The 21,421-nt window shown below is 27.5% G+C and overlaps 1 protein-coding gene across 7 annotated transcripts in view; it reads right to left on the minus strand.

Annotated features, from left to right (window-relative positions):
• Window positions 1–343: 343 nt before the first annotated feature.
• Window positions 344–21,421, minus strand: part of LOC112694585 (chromodomain-helicase-DNA-binding protein 7) — a 35,577-nt gene continuing 14,499 nt past the window's right edge. For 4 of the 7 annotated variants that reach the window (XM_025570135.1, XM_025570106.1, XM_025570123.1 and 1 more), the window contains 38 exons: window positions 20,258–21,375; window positions 20,025–20,174; window positions 19,582–19,923; window positions 19,419–19,509; window positions 19,059–19,262; window positions 18,460–18,960; window positions 18,170–18,397; window positions 17,764–17,891; window positions 17,451–17,639; window positions 17,041–17,272; window positions 16,684–16,926; window positions 16,461–16,617; window positions 16,187–16,394; window positions 15,007–15,202; window positions 14,675–14,888; window positions 14,372–14,613; window positions 14,164–14,311; window positions 13,743–13,881; window positions 13,585–13,672; window positions 13,411–13,519; window positions 13,167–13,329; window positions 13,018–13,107; window positions 12,722–12,892; window positions 12,374–12,650; window positions 11,980–12,057; window positions 10,053–10,172; window positions 6,007–6,149; window positions 5,810–5,952; window positions 5,489–5,696; window positions 4,293–5,367; window positions 3,908–4,202; window positions 3,726–3,834; window positions 3,477–3,659; window positions 3,104–3,317; window positions 2,711–3,037; window positions 2,493–2,639; window positions 2,249–2,422; window positions 456–2,162 (listed from right to left, as the gene is read on the minus strand). In XM_025570135.1, coding sequence (XP_025425920.1) covers window positions 456–2,162; window positions 2,249–2,422; window positions 2,493–2,639; window positions 2,711–3,037; window positions 3,104–3,317; window positions 3,477–3,659; window positions 3,726–3,834; window positions 3,908–4,202; window positions 4,293–5,367; window positions 5,489–5,696; window positions 5,810–5,952; window positions 6,007–6,149; window positions 10,053–10,172; window positions 11,980–12,057; window positions 12,374–12,650; window positions 12,722–12,892; window positions 13,018–13,107; window positions 13,167–13,329; window positions 13,411–13,519; window positions 13,585–13,672; window positions 13,743–13,881; window positions 14,164–14,311; window positions 14,372–14,613; window positions 14,675–14,888; window positions 15,007–15,202; window positions 16,187–16,394; window positions 16,461–16,617; window positions 16,684–16,926; window positions 17,041–17,272; window positions 17,451–17,639; window positions 17,764–17,891; window positions 18,170–18,397; window positions 18,460–18,960; window positions 19,059–19,262; window positions 19,419–19,509; window positions 19,582–19,923; window positions 20,025–20,174; window positions 20,258–21,375 — 10,551 coding nt within the window. Of the gene's footprint in view, window positions 2,163–2,248; window positions 2,423–2,492; window positions 2,640–2,710; window positions 3,038–3,103; window positions 3,318–3,476; window positions 3,660–3,725; window positions 3,835–3,907; window positions 4,203–4,292; window positions 5,368–5,488; window positions 5,697–5,809; window positions 5,953–6,006; window positions 6,150–10,052; window positions 10,173–11,979; window positions 12,058–12,373; window positions 12,651–12,721; window positions 12,893–13,017; window positions 13,108–13,166; window positions 13,330–13,410; window positions 13,520–13,584; window positions 13,673–13,742; window positions 13,882–14,163; window positions 14,312–14,371; window positions 14,614–14,674; window positions 14,889–15,006; window positions 15,203–16,186; window positions 16,395–16,460; window positions 16,618–16,683; window positions 16,927–17,040; window positions 17,273–17,450; window positions 17,640–17,763; window positions 17,892–18,169; window positions 18,398–18,459; window positions 18,961–19,058; window positions 19,263–19,418; window positions 19,510–19,581; window positions 19,924–20,024; window positions 20,175–20,257; window positions 21,376–21,421 lie in introns of all 7 variants that reach the window. The other 3 variants (XM_025570131.1, XM_025570150.1, XM_025570143.1) reach the window with 3 other exon arrangements.

Below are 21,421 nucleotides of genomic sequence, written 5' to 3' on the forward strand. Positions count from 1 at the left end.
AAAAATTTGGGAATCAACATTTTTAAAAATAGACTCATTAAAAATAATTATTAATTATGATGAAATTATTTTAATTTCATTTTTTTTTAATTTTAGAGAGCAATAAAAGTTATATATGTACATTTTGGATATCTCAAATTTGTCTATAATAGCAAAGTTTATAATATTGTCAATAAATTAATTTTAATCAAGAAAATATCAAACTTCATTTGAGCTTTAATTTGAAAAAAATTAAAGAACTAAACAATTATATTATATTTAAAAACTTAAACGTCAAACTAAATACGAATAAAATTTAAAAAAACATACCTTAAAAAATACTATTTAAAAACAAATAATACTTTTAAGAACAAAATTTTAATTTAGCGAAACAATCAAAAATGCTAATTAAGAGTATCAAATACTAGGAATGGTTTAAAACCTCATTAGCTTTGTAGCAGTGATCATATAATTCACTATTCCGGCGGAGGTGATGGCGAGTGAGACTTGGTTCTTGCAGCTGCAGCAGCAGCAGCTCTACCAGCATTACTACGCAAATTTTTACGTTCCACATTCTCATCTACTGAAGTTTTCTTTGATCGACATCTTTTACGGTTTTTGCCACTATTTTTATCATCGTTTTCATCAACCATTTCAGGTTTATGTTTAGTCATATCAACACTTTCTGCATCAGATCTATCTAATATTTGTGAATCACTTTCTGTATCTACATTCGTAGGCTGAGGAATATCAACTTTTTTGTGTTTTTCTCTTTGCTTCTCAGGAGACTTAGCCTTCATTGAACCAGATAAATCAATCCCGGACTCTGACGTATTATCCCTATTAGTAGTATGTTGCACTTTTGTCATAGTAGGAGGTACTGGTATAGTGATAGGAGATATCATGTCTTTGGCACGTTTGCTAGGTCTTTCGATAGATGTATTCTGTTCAGATGGCCTCTTCAAAGATTTTTCAATCATTTCCATTGTAGGAAAACTAAATTTTTTATCATCCGGTAATGATCTAGCAAATAGTTCTGGCGATGCTTTACTTAAATTTTCAAGAGCCTCTCTCATCTCTTGTTCTCTTGTTTTCTTTGAATCACCACTACCACTTGCCAAAGCTCCTGCTGCCAATACATTAAATGGCGGAATACTTGACATGAGCGACCGTAAACTGTCAACATCTCTTGAATTTCGACTTTTTGATAAATCTGGTGGAGGTAAATTTCGTCCAGCTCGTGTTAAATTCTCAAGAAGATCTGTAGAACTTTGATTAGGTGATGGAAGGTGATGTGTGCTAGTTCTTGGTTGACGTTGGCTAGATGATGTTACAGTACTAACATTAGAATTTTGACCTCTACTACTTGATGACTTATGACGAGAAAGTGAATTTTGAGAAGTGTTTGGCGATGATACATTTAAACTTCCATTTAATAGTGAAAGACTATCATATGCAGACGATATAGCTCCAGGCTGTAATGAAAATGGATTTAATCCACCTAAACCCAAGGGTGTGTATAACAAACTCGGATTTGGGAAGAAGAATGGTAATGAACCAGGCAAACTCGAAGGTATATTGGCTGATGAAGATGGAGTATTTTTAGTATTCGATTCCGATTTTCTTGATTTAGATGATTTTGAGTTCATTTGAGGATTTTGTGTTGAATGAGAACTATCATTCATACTCGATGGATCAATACCAGCAAGTCCAGGTAGACCTAGGCCAGCGAGGTTTGCAAACAAGGAATTAGTTAAATTCATATTACTCAATCCACCCATACCTCCTAATGCACCAATATTTGGTAATCCACTAAAAGGCATAAGCAATGGGTTATTCTTTGGATCAAAATTTCCCATTGATAAACTTGACAACAAAGTTGATGGATTCAATCCACCTAGTCCTGCAGATGCTAATGATGGGAAAGACAAATTAGGAGCCATTGATGTTGATGGTTGATTTGTTGATAAAGATTGTCCTGAGCCAGCACTTTCTCCACTTTGCATCGGTGGTCGACCAGGGCCTTTTTTGCGTTCTGTTTGAGGCAAGCGCTTCTGTAGATCATGGGTCAAATTTCCACGTTCTTTAACTAAATCAGCCCACTTAGGATCTACATCATAAGCTGGGTTTTCAAGCAACCACTGTCCAATTCTTTTTAATTGAGGAGCTTTTGTGCCAGTTAACTATAAAATAATTATGATTTATTAAAATACATTCAAAAATAAAGTAACTAAAATTAATTAGTTTAAATTTAATTTTGAATCTATACCTTCTTTCCAGTTGTCCTGTTTATGACAGACACATTTTCTTCACCAGTTAATTTTTTCCAATCTAATAATGTTGGATCTACTCTAGGCCGTCTTCTTCTGGGGGCTGATAAAAAGTCAGCAGACATTGGTTGGTCAGTCATTAGTGCATTTTGTTCTGCTAACCATTTGTTAACCTAAAATATACATGGTTTATGAATTGAAATAATTATAAACAGTAAATGACTAAATTAAAATAAGAATTACTTTAGCTTCTTGGGAAAATGATGAAGCACCTAGTTTTCCTGAATATTCAGCAGTACTCTTTGCCATACTATCCATCATAGCTTCATACATCTTACGTTGTGTTTGAGCAACAGCAGATGCACTTGATGTCTGAGACATTTTCAATACCTATAAGAAAATAAAAAACCGTTAAGAGAAAAATTAATTTTATAGAAATTAATTAATTATTGTATTATTACTTGTTGCTGTTGGGCTAGCTGTTGTTGTAAAGTTGTATGTTGTTTAAGTAAATTAGACTGTTGTTCATGTACTTGTGAAGATAAAAATGCAGCAAGTGGATCTAATTTGCTTGATTGTCTATGAGCTACTCCAATTTGCTGAGATAAGTTTTGTTGTGATTTATTTGATGGAGTAGGATAATTATGGGCAGTAGAAGTTGATGCCAAGTGTTTTTTCTGATCTGTTGACGGTGACGTCTGCTGTTCTTTGGCAGCAGAGAGACCAAATACAATTTCATCAAGTTTACGACGTTTCATTTCTTTTCCAACAGCTGGTTCATCAGATGGCTATAAAATAAAATAGTGTTTATAAAATGAAAAGTATATAGTTAAGACAGATAATTTATTACTTACACGTGGTGTACGAACACAATTTTTCTTTTGCATTAATTTGTTTAACATGTCATCTAATTTGCTTTTTGGTGGTGTCGATGAAGTTTGAGTTTGTGTCACATTTTGAGTAGGTTTATTTTTAAATGGCATTGAAAAATCTTGAACCTCATTAACAGATGTAGATATTGCTCTAGGTCCTGAACTCAAATCCATGCATCCTATCTGTGTACCACCACTTAAAAAAAAAAAAAAAAATATATATATACACAAAATAAAATAAACTATCATAACAATTGAAATTTAAATTATGACGTGATCTAAATATTGTTTTAACTTATGAAATAAGGTAGTTTCTGAATCAAATATTAAGTTTAAAATTAGTTAAAATTCTTACCCAGAAGATAAATCCATAGGTCCAGTAGATTGTTGTGTTGTGGGAACTACCGTAGTTGGAGTTTTCGGATTGTTTAAAACTTTAAGATCATAAGCCATATTCATTAATCTAGAAGATGTATTATGCGATTGCTGGTGAGCTGGTGGTGGTTGAATAAGTTGTGGTGTTACAGGAGTTGATCGTCTGAATAAAAATTTAGATTTTTAATACTTTGTTAGTATGTACTTTAATATAAAAATAAAATCATACCTTGAATCTTCCGAAAGAGATTCATCAGTTTGTTCCCATATAGGAGCGGGAGAATGTTTAATTGGATGAGCTGGGATAGAGTTAGTATTTAACAATGCATGTAACTTTGCTGTAATAAGAATTCAAAAAAAATATAAATTATAAGAAATAATTATAAATTATTTATTAATATTTAAATTTACCTCTTTCTGTTTCCACATCAATAGCAATATGTCGTTTACGTTTTAAATTGGGATTGGAATGAGCCATTATGTTATTGGATTTCAAATTTGAATGTTCATTGTGAATATCAGATAGAGTTATGTGATCATGGGATACTCCAATATCTCTTTTAGAAACAGTTATATCTGTTTCTTCTAATCCCATTCCACATATACTTGGATTTTGGGCATAAGCAGAAAACTTCTTACTAACAGGCCATTCCCCTGTTTCAACACATTCTACTATGTGCTGTAAACGGACGACAAGAGCATGTTCCTATAAAATAATTAAAAATATTCATGTAAAAATACATTTAATGCATTAAATAAAGAATAAAAATATATGTCAAATGGATTGTAATTTAACCTTAGGCCATTTAATTGGGTTCTGGTAACTTGTAGCTAAAAGATGAGCAATTGTTTGATCAATTTGTTGCAAAGGCTTATGCATTGGTAATTTATCTACAGTGGGCGTAGATACATCTTTATGTAAGACTTCCAGTTCTGGAAACATGGCTTTTAATCTATCTACACTATCTACAGAGGAAATTTCTTTAGGTTTAACAACAGCGGGTTCAATAATTTTAGTAATAGGTTTATTAATTGCACCAGGAGGTTCATTAGTGGTGTCTTTAATTTGTGTACTGGTTGTTTCGATCTCTATTTTTGATTTTGATTCAACTTCATCACTTGCAGCAGTTTTTTCAATTTCATTTGTTTGTGATTCAACTTTTTCTGTTTCTTGTATATCAGTCTGTTTACTCTCCTCCATATTAATAATTTCTGAGCTTTCATCATTTTCTTGGTCAACTACTTCAGAAGATTTTTCATTTAATTGCTCTTCTGTTTGAGTATCAGATACTTCTTCTTTTTCTTTATTACAATCGTCATCAGAAATATCAGGTTTTGAAGTTTCTTCGCTATCCACATCCATAGGTTCATCAAGTTTTATACAAGGAGATGTTACCATTTTTTCTACATTATTTTCAACATCGTGATTTGTATCATCTGTTACATTTTCAGTTGATGATTCGGTTTTATCAGAAGATATTGGATCATTCATTTCAACATTTTCTGGTGAAGTTTCTTTCGGTTCAACAGATTCCAATTTTACTTCAGAATCTACTATTTCAGTCTTATTAGTATCAGACATTGAACCATCAGTAGTGATAGGTTCTGATTTAGTTGGCTCTATTATAGTAGCCTCTGTTTTAACCACTTTTGGATTAGTAACTTCTGTTTTGGTTTCTATTTTAGCTGTTTCTATTTTGGTTGCATCAACTTTAGCTGCTTCAATTTTAGCTGTTTCAATTTTGGCAGCTTCAAGCATCTCACTAGTAAAAGATCCAGATACTGCAGATAACAAATTTTTTTGGACAATTTCACGAAAAGATAATTCAGGATCATTCAAAATATAAAAATCAGTTCTTCCTAAACCATGCCTGAAAATAAATACAAAATAAGTTATAAGACATATAAAAATAATAATATAAATAATATTATAAAAATATTTCAATGTGCATACAAATTCATTAAAAATAATATAAATTATAAAATTATTACTTGGAAACTCCAATGAGTAAATCTTTATCATGTTTCCCTGGTTGCCACCAATCAGGTACATCAGCAGATACTTGACAAGCTTTTAAACGTTCATCTAAACTAGGATGATTTAATGTTTCTTCGCGTATTTTGACAATTAAATTAATACGGTCAAGTGCTCTACGAGCCCTTTCTTCATTAATTATTTCCATAGGAAAATCACATAATTCTAAAAATTATTCACAGATTAAGTAAACAATATTTTTGTAGCTATAAATAATTGGTTAATTTAAAAAATTATAACTATTAAGTAAACTATTAACAAAAAATAAATAACAATACCTTCTTCTTCAGTTAATGTTTGGCCACATAATCGTTTACACATTGCATAGAATGAGCGGAAATATTCAGTTAAAGTATCGTCATACTTCTTTTCTAATCTAGCAACACTTTTAAATTTAGCCCAATTATAAGTCTTTGAGACCCTGAAATAAAAATGTAATTATTAAATGTTAATTATTACAATATATAATGTATACCTATCATAATCTACACCATAAGTTGTAACAGCTCTATAAAATTCTTGTTCTTCTTTGCGGGTCCACTTTTTCTGACTTATTTCAAGTCTTTGACGTTCACGTTCTCTTACAAATTGTTCATATTTTTCACGTCTTTCAACCTTCTATTTAAAAAAAAAAAAAAAAAACATTTAAAAAAATTAGAAATTCATATTTGTAATTTATGTATGGTCATATAAATATTTTACAATAGAAATACCAAAAAATTAAGTAGAATATTATAATTTATGAATAAATTCAAGTATATTTAATATTAATTTAATAATGATTAGTGATTTATTAAAATTTAGAAAAATGCAATACTAAACTAAATCCATGCCACCACTATTTTAGTATTCTAAAAATAAATTACATTAAAAACAAAAAAGCAATTTTTAGTATATAATATACACAAGCAGATATCAAGCATTATAAGTAGTGCTAAAATTAGACATAGATAAAAGTGTAATAGTACTGAAAAAAATTATAAACAAAAATATTTATGTAATATTTTTTTACAAAAAGTTTATGTTCGAATCACACCTGGGGGTAAAAAAAAAAAGATCAGGGCTAAGAAATTAAAACTCTCTTAAAAATGAAAAAAAATTATAAAATCCATATTTTATTTTTAAATATATTTTTTTCTCAATTTCAGATTTAAGACCAATTTTTATAATAATTTTAGCTGTGATTATATAAAATCCATTTACTACCTATTTTTTTTTGTATTTATCTATTAACAAATATTGAACACAATTTTAATATTCTAACATTAACTTGTAATGGGTTTATTTCTCACAAACCATAAATAAAGATACTAGAAATAAGAGATTATTTATGTCAAAAAAAAAAATTAATTTTAATTGATTATTATTTATCAACTAGGAATTAGTTCTACATATTTTAAAATTAAATGGAGGGACAAGAGAAGATAGAATAAGGCAGGAATACTTGAGAAGGTGTTGATGTAGCATCTATAGTGGACAAGATGAGAGAAAATAGAATAAGATAGTTTGGGCATGTGATAAGACAAAATGAAACAAATGCAGTTGTTATGAAAATGAATATTGAAGGTAAAAGAGAAAGAGCAAGATCAAAAAAGAGATGGTTGGACACAATTGAAAATGATATAATATCCAGTTGGTATGTGTGTAGATGTCGAAAATCAAGACGGTTGGAGTTTTAGGACTAGGGTGAGTAGTAAAAGGGGGCTTCTGACCATGGTTTTTCAGTTTATATTTTTCGAGGTAGTTTTACTGCGGTAAATTTACGAAATTTGGTTTCTTTTCAAATGATTTTAGCTTCTTTTATCTAGTTATACCACGATATGTTTATGAAATTTACCTTATTTTTAAACCATATTATTAGCTGCATTTTTTTCAAATTAATAAAAATTTTATAATTTTTTCAATTTAACATTTTATTAAGAAATATCTTAAATGTTGATATAAGAGTTATGACTTGAGTCGAAACCTAAGAAATATATTATATATATTCAATATTAATATATATTATTCTATCATTCTATGGTTAAAGTCCCCTTTTACTACTACTAGGGTGGCCAAACCCAAATAGTTGGGAAAAAAGCGAAGGAAAATAAGAATTATTTTTAGATTCTAGAGTAGTTAAATAGTTATTTGTAACTTTGATGAAATCTGATAATATAATTAGTTCGACTATTTCCGTTAAATTAATTAAATTCCATTGGTTAATAAGAAAATGTATGAATTTTTATTCAGAAACTTAAAAATAAATTTAAATACAATGGGAGACATTTTTCACTATAGACACAATATATTTTTAAACAAAAGGTTTATTAGTATTCAATTTTAATTTTTAAAAACATTAATAAAAATTTGTTTTTATCATATAATTAAATACAATAAAACTTCTTGGCACTTCTTATTTTATTGTTTAATAATTTATGGTATAGTATATTTTTAGATATTCAATTTGATTTCAATGTAATATTTATATAAAATAATAATCTAGCTAATACATTTAATAGAACAATAAATCGCGGAAAAATATTTTAAGTGTCCTGCCATTATTTTTAAAAATAGCTTACACAGACTATATAAATGAACATATAATATAACATAAATATAAATAAAATAATATAATATTAATATGTATACAAATAAATTTAACATTAAGGTTAGATTTATAACTATTTAGGAAAACAAAAATAAAGATATTGATAGCTTTCCATTAGTTAATCATTTTCAAATCAAATAAAAAAGAAATTAAAAATAATTAAAACATTTTATTTGAAAATAATTGATATATTACAGATATTAAAAACATGGAATTAGCAGGAAATATAAATGCCCTTGAGTATAAATACTCTTAAAATTCAACAAGTAGTTTAGTTTTACAGATCAAAATTATAAAATTACTTTTAATAACAGTCTATAAGCTCCATTAAATGTGTATACTTTAATAATGTATAAAAATAGCAAGTAACTTAGAATGTCACAGTTCATAACTCTTGACAATAATAAAGTGTACATACACATCTGTGCAACTTCGAATGAAAAATAAAAATAAATAAAAGAGGTTTAAAAATTACTATATTCATATAATATTGTAATAATATATGCAAGTTGCTAGTAATGAATTCACACCATGTAGATTATGTGATACCATTCATAAATATTTCCTATAGATTTCTACTTAAGGAGTATAAGATATAACTTAAAATTATTTGATAACTATACATAGTTTGAACATGAAATGTTAATTTTTTTTAACGGGAAAAAAAAAATATTAACATCATACAACCTTCCACTGAATCAATCATATTATAATATTAGCATTCAAAAACTCTGAAACTAAAATGTATTAATTGACGAATAAATATTTTTATTTAATTTGAAATTTAAATTACTAACAAAATATATGGGAACATTAATAAATAAAATGTGATAGTTTTAAAATAAACCTTTTAATGATAAACACCAGTGTTATTTGTTTATTACAAGGGCCGTAAAATATTAGTATATATGATTATTTAATTTTGGTACATAGTTAAAAACATAAATTCCCTATTATTTAAACAATTTTGATGGAAAAAAAATGTCTATATCTTAAACCTAAAAGGACTATAACAGTTTTACATTAAATTATGGGCACATTACTAAAAAATTTGAGAATCACCGTTTCAGTGTTTTATATTATACACCACTAAAAATAATGAAGTAAGAACTAATTTATAATTTACATATTATATATGTTTAGTACTAAAACAAAATGCAATGATAGAAAAATGTAAAATATTTAAAAAGATATTTGCATTAAAAGCCAACATTTTTATTTTTTTGCTTTTTCTATAATTATTTTAGTAGTTCCAAGTTTTATTCAACCACAATTATTTCACTTTTATCATAAAGTATCACTTTTATCTTATATAACCAATTTTTTCAATAGTCATTAATGAATTTTTGATTTAAATATAAAATTTACTTTATTAATTTAATCATTGCTAATATTTTTGAGTGTGATGTTAAGCTGTAACACTTCCATTTTTTTTTGTTTTGCCAAATCAATTTCATTTAAATAAAATAAATAAAATGATTTCTAAAATTACATTAGAATAATAAATTAGGTTAATTTAAAATTTGAAATATCAGTTGTTTCACAAAGCATTTAAATGTAATTGATACTATAAGTAAACAACAAAGTACATAAGAATTGAATAATAACTGAGATAAATAATATTTGACCAGATTTCAATAAATATTAGGGATTATTTTTTTCATGAATCTGTTTAATTAATCTTTCATTGGAATTTAAAGAATAATTTCATCAATTTATTTTTATTTCTTAATTTTTTGTGTAATCTATGTTAATAGACAAAATACTATTTTAAATGTCAAGTATCCCATAATTAAATTTATAGCTTTATTTATTATTTATAAGCGAAGTTATTAAGAGTCCATTCCACAACTTTATAATTAGTATTAGTGCAAATCCATTTCAATTTATTCGTTGACCAGCAATTAATTTTGATGAACTCAGATACGAACCCAAAGATACATGGCCAGTTGTTGCCAGTCCCATCCGGGCTGTCCCGTACCAAGGAGGCTGGCAACGTCTCCTGATAATTGGGCTGTACCTGACGTCGCTGCGCACGTTGATTCTCCTAGCTACGAACACACAAACATCCATGCAACTAAACATAGTCTACGTCAACAGATCTACTAAACTATAATATTATTTTTAACGAATATTTCACATGAAAACCATAAAATTATTATATTTTAGCTTCAGAAATTATCTATTACTTCTAGCTAATAGTCATTCAGTAAAGATTAAATTATAAAATAATAAAAATGGTGTTAGACGCCCAACTACATGTGTAAAGCATTCTAAATACATTATATGTCTACGTAAATAATAAAAATAAAATATATAATAGAATCCATAAAGTAGGAAGGTAGTAATTAATCTTTAATACATTTTTTTTTATCTTTATAAATTATTTAAAATTTTTGGAAATAAAAAACAAAATGTATGCATTATAAAATAATTAGTGAGAATAATTAAGATGGTAATATTATAATAAAATATATATTTAATAAAAATATTTTAGTTTATAAATATAATAAATTATAAATAGACACATAACTTTTGATAAACCATAGAAAAGATTTTAAACTTTATCAGTCAAGTCAACTATCAATTACTCACATCTTTTGTGGTAAATAAATTAAAATATAATTAAAATTAGAAATAAATGATTGATAAATAAATTATCTCAATTGTGTTACTTTTTGATTGAATGAATGAATTGATTGAATGTATAATAAATATAAATTAAGATATAATAAATAGATAAGGAACATCAATTAAATTAGTAATGAAATATTACAAGAAATATGTCCTTAAATATTAAAATAGTATAACACTAATGGATAAATTTTATATTAGCAGGATGTTTGTAATTTGACACAAAAATGATTTGTTCAAATATTCAGTCTCACAAATACGTGCATATTTAAAATTCTCAAAATGTATATCGTTTAATATTTAATAATGATTATATTGTAATTATGACTTAAGATGGTAATTTTATTTAATTTTTATTGAAAATTAAAATAGTCAAAATGTTTGTGTGTGCGCCGTGTGTATATAATATATTATATACAAAACAAAAATATAACACAACGACACACAAGGCCATATCATTAATACTACCACATCATTCACACACACGAAACCAACATAAAGAAAAGAATATTTATACAGACATTTATGCCTTCATATAACCCAATTCATACATATTTTCAATTTTAAAATTATATTTTCTTTTAAGTAAAATAATTCAAAGTAATTTTGGATGCTAGGAATAATTAGATGGTTTTATTCAAGGACAATTAAATAAAAAGTATCAAACATAGCGTGACCACATACTAGTATGATAAAATATATTTTATGGTGTGTCCTGAACAATTATTTTCTAGATTTTGCTTCAGTTTTTGTATTCAACTATAAATAGGTATACCACAAAAGTGCATGACAGTTGACCAACAAAATTGTACTGATACATGATAAATTCAAAGATTAATTTTCCATCTTCTTACTTCATGAAAAAATAACCTGCACCAAACCAAATACCGTAAGAATTCTACTAATTAAATAGTTCTATTAAATTAAATACACCCATGAATTTGACAATGATAAAATAATTTAACATTTTTTAAATTTTTTATTGTTCTCCCTATTTTAAATTTTTTAAATGCAGTATTCATACTTACAAAAATAATAGTTCTAAATAAATGAAACATATTAACTGGTGACTGATCAATAAATCATAATGAAACACAAAACAAATATTTCAAAATATTTTAATCTATGTGTCATGCTGAATGAAAGGTTCAAATGAAAATCAAATAAAACGAAAACAAATAAAATAATATAGAATATTCACAAGACACACACAAAAAGATTTACCGGCAATGCCTGTGATGAACTGATGGAATCCATCAAAGATCTCGGCGATCCAAGATCATATTTATACATGGTCACATCCTGCATAGAAACAAATACCAATTTTGGAGTTCCAGAGTTCATAATAGTAATAAAAATAATATTCCTATTCTAACCTATCAATTTTAAATATTTACTTAGCATAAAAATAAATGAAGAGAACAATTTTCTTAGCCAGTAAATTCAGGGTTATTAGCTAAATATTTAAGGCATAAATGCTTGATTAACTTTTAAAAAAACTTATTCAATTTTAAATAGGATAGAATAGTTCCCTAAATAAAATATTTAATTGGTAAATCTTGACTAGAAATAATATTTATCTAAAATTAAATATTCATATCTTTAAAATATAACTAACCTTAGCTTTTTGCACCAATTTTTGTTCTTCTTTTTTGAAGTTTCTTTGACATGTACTTATTAATCGTCTTACTCTATTGTTCAGATCACCAATAGATGGCCATATACATTCATCAGCTGTTACAGATGTTGGTGTTTGTGGGGCTAGAGCAACAGTAGTAGTATTATCTTCAGTTGCTAATGGAGTTGATGGTTCTGATATTTCTTCAGAATTAATAGGTAATTCAGTACCTTCTTCGTTATCATTAAATTTGACCACAGATGTTTCTTTTTCATCACTGATAAATTAATTTTATTATACTTCTGGTTTCTATACTTAAATACTAGATACCAAGAAATAAAAACTCACAGAGTTGGTGGTCCACATTTAACAAGGAAGCTCAAAGCAGGATCGCTTCGCATTTGATTATAGGATTCAAAACCATGTTTATAAGTGCCTACCAAAAGTGAACGGTCAGCATCTCTATCCCACCAAGGCGCGGGAGTCAAATCACAAATTGGTGTATTAATTGGCAAAGCACTAAAAATTTTAAATTTAAAAATTAATTTTAACATTATTTTCATAATAAATTATATATTTTTTTGACTATGTAAATATTGGCTAAATTGTATACATGGATAGTAATTAATATTAATTTAACTGACCTGACATGAACACCTTCTGCAACTTGTTGAGCAAACTCACCAACTATATCACTTTTTATGTAGTATAACATACGTATTCTTAACAAAACCCTTAAAATAAAACATTATCATTATAAATTTAAACAAACATAAAAACAAGATTAACAAACTTGTTAGCATGTCGGCTAAGATGTTTGCGATAGTTGCTTTCTAAAAATAAATCTCCATCATATTTATTATTTCTACTCCAATGTTCTTCATCAATTAATTGAGTCGAGTTGAAATCTTTTTGTTTAAGTTTTCGATATTTCTTTGATCCACGAGAACTTTGACCTAATAAAAATAATCCACGATTATATTTCAACCTAAATTTGAAGAAAATTATAAATTAAAATATTATAAGTATTTTCTTACCACCATGAGATGGAGAATCATCGGCGGAAATATTATCAGGAGTAATAAGATCCCAAATAAAAGATCTTATTTTTTCATCGCCACGATAAAAACGCAAACAATATAAAATCTAAAAATTATAAAGTTTTTAAAGAATAGCTTTAAAAAGTATTAATGAAGCTATTAATGACTTACAACAATGCGTGCTAGATCTTCTATGTCACTTTCCTTCCATCCTTCTCGAAAGTCGTTATGTTGCATTATTTCAGGCCAGCGACTCCAACTATCATTAAAAATGTATATATGAAATAATTACAAATATTAATTTTAAAATTAATAATCAGGATACAAACCCAAAAGTAAGAATCCCTCTTTCAACTTTAAAACATTCACTACGAGTCCAACAACCATAAACTACTTCACCATCTTTAGGTACATAATCATCAGGCAAAAATTTTGTGCGGAATTTTTTATTCTTTCTAGTTCGTCGACCTAAAAATATAAATATAAAACATACATTGATTGTATCATATACTCAAAATAAATATAATAAACAGTTGAATCTAAAATAATAAAAATTGTTGGAAGCTAAAATCAATACATATTTCCAACAATTTTAAATTTTGTTAGATTAATTTCAATAAAATAATAAAAGGTAAATTCAATACATAGACTATTCATCTGACAATATTCTAGTTATTGAAACATAGTAATGTATTAATTCACTAATTAAACTATTCTTTTTTGAAATATTATTTGATGTATAAAATTAACCTCTTCCACGTCCAACACCTAGACTGTTATCCACATCACTATCAGCAGAACCAGATGATTCTAATTCTGACATATCCATAACAGCTTCGTCATGACCATATCGTTTTATTTGTGTTCGTCGCCGAGGTTCTGATATAACTAAATCATTCTATAAACCAAAATAAAAGATTATAATTTAAATAAAATCTTTTATTAATCTAAATTTTACTTGATCTCCTCCTTCAGATGTATCAATATCTGCTTTTCTAGCCCATTTTTTCCAAAAATCAGGATCATCAATATCAATATCTTGTCGAATACCACTAGATGCAAAACTTGCTTTTGAAAAAGTTGAACCTTTTTCGCTTTCTAAGGTAATAACTTGAGTTCTACGACGAAGAATTTGATCAATATCTTCTTCACAAAATTTATCTCCTGCATTATCCTCTTCCATAACAGCACCATATGCTCCTATAATACCATTATATGATTAAGTATTATCATTTTTACACAAATATTTTAATTATTTAACCTTTTTTCAGTAAGTCTTCAATTTCTTTTTTTGTAAGTTGTTTATTATTTAGATCTTTACCCTGGGCAGTATTCATACTCTGAAGTATAGCTTTGTCTAATCCAAGTTTTAAGGATGCTTTATTAAACATCTCTCTTTCATAAGTATTACGACATAACAATCTATAGACTTTAACCATTTTTTGTTGTCCAATTCTGTGACAACGTGCTTGAGCCTGAACAATCATAACAATAATATTTTATTATTATTATATTTTAAACAACATTATACTCATACAATAAATTATACATAACCAAACTTAAATATTAAGAATATAGTACTTTATTAATTACCTGGAGGTCATTTTGTGGATTCCAATCACTATCATAAATAATAACAGTATCAGCGGCAGTCAAATTTATACCTAATCCTCCAGCTTTAGTACACAATAAAAATACAAATCTATCAGAATCAGGTTTACAGAATCTATCAATTGCTGCTTGACGTAAATTTCCTCGAATTCTTCCATCTAATCGTTCAAAAGGATATCTATAGCACAAAACAATTTTTTAAAACAAATCATTTAGGGTGCTTACATATAAATATTGAATACTATCTATCAATTTTGAAGAATACATTAAAAAGTAATGATGAAAATGAAATGATACACAGTCAACAATTTAGTAGTTAATGTCATCTACCAAACTCTAAAATTCTCCCCAGCGAGAAATTGTTACTATATGTGCACGAAGAATTTGCACTAAGCAGTGTTGCTAAACATATAACCAGGGTTCAAAACTTATAGCACTTAAAAACAATAATGAGCACTAAAATATGTACTTAAAAACAGTAAAATATGCTTAAAAATTTAAAAATACATTTAATAAATTTATTATTACGAAGTATAAATAAATATTACATAAATTAAAAGTTTAGAAAATTATAAACAATTATAAAATTGTTTAAAAATTACTGTTTCTTGAAATAGGTTTTTTCCCAGTTTTTTTATTTAAATTTGAAATTATTAAATAACTTTATTATTATCATCTACCAGTCATCTGAACTATGATTATTGGGAATCCTTTAGTTCCTTAAATTCATATTGATCGATGTCATAAACGTTTAATAATTAAATCGGTCAATACAGGTCATTGCATTTTCTAAGAAAAAAGTTATTTTCCAATAGGAAAATTAAAATGAGCAGCGAGCAAATAGTTAAATATATACAATTGCATTAATAATTTATTTATTCAATTAATTGATATTTGTACAGTTTTAAGTTTAAATTTAAATCATATTAAGTACAAAAAAAGTACATTAAATAGGTAAACATTTAACTTTTCTTCAAAATCTATAAAACATGAAAAAATATGCATATTCAAAAATTTCAGATTTGAAATAATAGGATTTAAAAATGTATTTTGTACATTGTTATATTTTACAATAAATAACAAAATTATGCAAATGCTTTATGTCCCAAACCTTGCTTATAACTAAAAAATATATTTATAGATATAATATAAAATAACTTACTTTCTGTATACTAAATAATCTTCAATGATATCTAAGCATCGTACCATTTGACTAAAGATTAATACTCTATGGCCATTGTCTTTAAGTTTTGGTAACAATTTGTCAATTAATACCATTTTACCCGATGAATGAATTAAAGCTTTATAGTAAACATCAGGATCATCACCATTTAAGTTACGGTAATCATATTGAATTTGATCTTCAGCTCCTAGAAGCAAAATATTAAAAATAAAATATGATAAATTGATTATTTAATAATAAAATAAATACTTACCATTTAATAAATAAGGATGTATACAACATTTTCTTAATTCCATCATTGTGTTCATTAAATTTGGAACATTTGCTGAAGTTGTACCCTTGGATAAAAATGAAAAGTTTTTCTCTAATATACCTCTATAATATTTTTTTTGAATATTTGTTAGCTCGACCTAAAATAAAATTTGAAATATATAGACAAATTGAATAAATAATTATATAGATAATTATAAGTTTACTTCGACAACTGTTTCCTCTTTAGGAGCAATTGACTTTTCAACATCTTCTTTTAAACGTCTCAACATCATTGGCTTTAATAATAACTGAAGTTTTTGTACTTCAGTTTCAGATTTTAAAGCACCAAATTCTTGTAAGAATTCCTCACAGCTTGAAAATTGAGTTGGTTCGAGGAAGTTTAGTAATGAAAATAATTCATTTACATTATTTTGAAGTGGTGTTCCAGATAATAAAACTCGGTGTTCCTAAATTAATTATAAATTTTTGAATTAAATGCTCACAAAAATATATTTCTTAAAAACCTAACCAATTCAAGAGAACATTTTAACATAAAAAAAAAAAAAAAATCATTAACTTACTAGGTTTAATGCACGTAATCCTTCTAACAATTTACAGTTTCTATTTTTTAAACGATGAGCTTCATCAATCACACATAATCTCCAACTTATATCACGAAGTTCCATACAATCAGATATGATCGTCTCAAAAGTTGTTATTAAAACATCAAATTTAGATACTTCTTTGATTATACCACCTTTATCATTTCGATAATACATTTCATATTGTTGTACCATATTTCTACTGTGAGATCTAAATAATAAGAAAAATTGAGAAAATTACTATAAAGAAACAATATTCTGTTTTACATATATTCATAATTCAAAACTTTGCACAACTATATATTTTAGATTAAATTTAATTCACATAAATGTGAATTAATCGGGAAATCTTAAAGGTAGAAAAAGAACATAATACTTAGAATACTTACGATCCATGATATACAATTACATTCAAGTCGGTCCAACCTTCAAACTCTCTTTGCCAATTTGGAATTGTTGATAATGGAGCAATAACTAAAAATGGACCTCTAACACCATATTCATGAACAGCATTAATAAATGTTAATGACTGTATAGTTTTTCCAAGACCCATTTCATCTGCCAAGATACAATTTCGTCTAACATCATAAGGTAATAAACTCAATTAATAAATAATAAAAATATAATTACACAATAATATATATAATATTATAATAAATTAACTATTAATAAAGAAAATACGAAAAACATAACTTAACTTACCCATTATACCAAGAAAAAAGTAACCAATTAAGACCCTCCAATTGGTATTCTCTAAGTGTATTGTTACCCTTGTACACTGGAGATTTATCCAGTTTCACCCAATCACTGGGTGTTGGTTTTTTTTTAAGCTAAAACACAAAATATATCAGAATTACATTTATGTATAACTGTAGAAAATAAAAACTATAAATATTACATTTTTATTTATGTGAATTACATATAGTAAAATATTATGTTTTTAAAATTAATGTGACTTTTGTTCATATTATAAAAACAGAATTTATAGATTATCAGACATAATTTATTATCAATATGAATATTTATATAATTATATAATCATTCATATTAGCATGGCTACAGTCATCATTGTATGTTTTTAAATCATAAGATATAATTTTATAATTACTTTCCACTGGTCTTTAGGTGGTGTATGTCTAATTCTTTCGAAAACTTCAATTTTTGCAGGATCGACATCTTGTTCTAATTCCCATGTACTGTCTTCATATTGAAGGGATCGCCACTTAACTAAATAATATTTAGTAGGTTTTTCAGAATTTGGTTCTTCTAGTTGTTCAGATACATCAAGAACCCGATCTACTTCAATATAATCTGGATTAAAAGGTTCTTCTTCAAGCTAAAATTAATTCATAATATTAAAAAACAAACATTAATAAATCTCTATGATTCCTAACTTACATTTTCGAAAATATTGGTATTGTTTGCCATTTTTTGTTTAAATCTTTTAAGTTTAGCAGCAATTCTTTTATCGCCTTTAAATAACTCTTCTTCAGTTTTCCATTCACAATGAAGATATGAAAAATTTCTATATTTAACATAATACTCATCAACTTTGATAATTTTCTTAGAACCATCATTGGTTTCATCTACATTTTGTTCAGTTTCTTCTTTTTTTTCAGATTCTTCTTGTTCTGTTTTAATTGTAACGGACTCTTCTTCAAGTTTCACTTCAGATTTTTCTTCTAGCTTATCATCAGAATTTTTAGTTTCAGATATAATTTCATCAACTTTATTATCAGAATTTTCTTCAGTTTTGACTTCTTCATCTTCCTTTTTAATCTCATTTTCACCGTCACTAGGCAAATTTTTATCATCTTTACTTAAATTTGATACCTCTCTAGTACCTGATCGAACAGCTAATATATGTTGTACAACCATTGAATCTTCATCAGTAACATTCTGAAAATTGTAAAATTCAAAAATTATAACTTGATTGATATGAATAACAAGGGAAATAATAATTTAAGTAATAACATTTACATAATTTGCATACTTACAATATACACCATATTAGGCTTAATAGAATTTCCTACATTAGCAATTTTGTCTTGAGCTGCCTGCTTGTTATCATTCACAGTACCAGAATTGGTTGATTTAGAACGTTGAGGCGAAGATGATTTACGTGAATCTTCATCAGACATGGCTAACATAATATCATCAACATACTTCTTTCTCTGTGCATGTCTACCAGATCTTCGTTTCTGTAAATATAAATCAATAAATGTAATTTACACATTATTATGAATAACGGAGTATTAAATAAATTCATTCTTAAATGTGGAAACTTATTTTAAATTTACAAATTTTGAGAAAAAAGGTAAATGGTTGAATATTTTAATATAAAATTAATTACTTACATTGTCATCATTTTCAGGTGATGGTGGTGGTGTAACATTAGACTCATCATTTTCTGATTCATTAGTTACAATTGGTTTTGGTTTCTTACGCCTATAAATAAAACAAATGTTAAAATATATATAATAAAAACCATTGAATTAGTGTGCACAATATCACACATACTTAGAAGCACGGCTGCTACGACTCTTTGACTTTCGATCACTTCTTTTAGAAGACTTTGAAGATTTTGCTGGTTGCTCCGACTGACCCTCTGGTAAAGATTCAACCTCAGCTAATGATTCATCAGCACCAATATCTTTTTCGCTCTTTACTGTATTGATATCTGGTTCAATATCTTCATTTAAGTCTTTATCAACTTGATTATCAACTTTAGTTTCCAGTTCATCAGTTGCATCTTCAACTTCATTTTCTAGTGTAGTCTGTGTAATATTTTTAACATCATCCGATGGAAATTCTTCAATTATTTTACTCTCATTTTGTGGAATTTTCTTTTTCTTAGGTTGTCTAAAAATTAAAAATTATAAGTTAAAGAAGTATTATTTCTTGCATTGATATACAGAAAAAATTAAACCAAAAAAATGAAGCATATTAAAATTTTTTTTTACCTTTTAGGTTTTGATGGAGGAGGAGTTTGAGTTTCAACAATCTCAGCTACCTCTGGAATTTTTTCTTTTTTCTTTCGATCTCTTGCTTTAGATTTAGGAACTTTAATGGCTTTAGGCTTTTTTGCCTTCGATTGCGATTTTTTTGATGTTCTAAAAAAAAAAAAAAACAATGTATTTTACATAAAGTTCATTAAAACCACAATGTTTCATATTAAATATAATAATTTTAATACTTCGGGAGTCCTTTTAATTTTCTAGGAGATCCATCTGGTAGAGAATGAAGTGGAGGTGGAGGATCTTCATCTTCAGTGAAATTGAATACACTTGTTTCAATTGTTTCATTCTCTGATTTTGGGGAAGTTGGAGGTGAAACTTCAGCAGTCAATGTTGGTGGCGGAGGATCCTGTTCACTACCAGACCAACAATCTCCTCGTTCAAGAGATTGAGGTTCATTCAGTTCAGCCGGTGATAATGATCTGGACTGATGTGAACCTATTGATGTATTGTCGTTTTCTACTAATACTGATTTTTTTACATCAGGACTTCCATTTGGTGATTGAGTTTCCTGGTTAGAATCTTCTTTTACTTCGGTTTGAGGTAATGGTGATTGTGCTTCAGATTGAGGTTGTGGAGACTGATTAATTTGCTCTATTAAAGGAGATTCAGAACAACCTTGTGACTCTGATTCCACAGGAGATGATGGCATGATTGGTGATTGTTGCATTTGTTGTTGTAATTGATCTTGCTGAAGCTGCTGTTGCAGTTGTTGTTGTTGTTGCTCTTGTTGCTGTAGCTGTGGTGGTTGTTGCTGTTGCTGGGGCTGTTGTTCAGAAGGCATTTGTAAAGGTTGTTCTAGGTGAACAGGTGGCATTATAGGATCTGAATAAGGAACAGAATTTGAAACTATTTGTGACTCTGAAGTACAGGGCAAGATGGGTTGCTGCACGGGCAATTGTTGCAACTGTTGAGGCACATGTTGTGGTGGCACATGTTGTCCTAGAGATTGCATATGATGATGGTACGCAGATTCTGAATTATTATACATAGGTTGTGGCATGTGTTCATGGTGCATTGGATTTGGTGGCATTCCCATATGAGGCGGCATTCCAGTTGGCATTATATGATGAGGCTGAGCCATTCCAGGATTCATATTCATATGCATTGGCATCATTTCTTGTGGAACCATAGGATGTGTTGGCATTTCTGGTTGTAATAAAGGAGGAGAAAAAGGAATTTGCTCTGGCTCTTGGGCCTTTTTTCGACTTTTTCTAGGTCTAGGTGTTCCTCGGCCTTCACCCGAAGCACTACCTCTACCTCTTCCTCGCCCACGGCCTCTTCCACGCCCTGACACCTATTTTAATTTAAAATAATTAATAAACACACTAAAAAATAAAAAA

Source organism: Sipha flava, unplaced genomic scaffold, assembly GCF_003268045.1.
Source record: "Sipha flava isolate LNK unplaced genomic scaffold, YSA_version1 0_pilon_pilon, whole genome shotgun sequence".
In the NCBI taxonomy this organism is placed as follows: domain Eukaryota; kingdom Metazoa; phylum Arthropoda; class Insecta; order Hemiptera; family Aphididae; genus Sipha; species Sipha flava.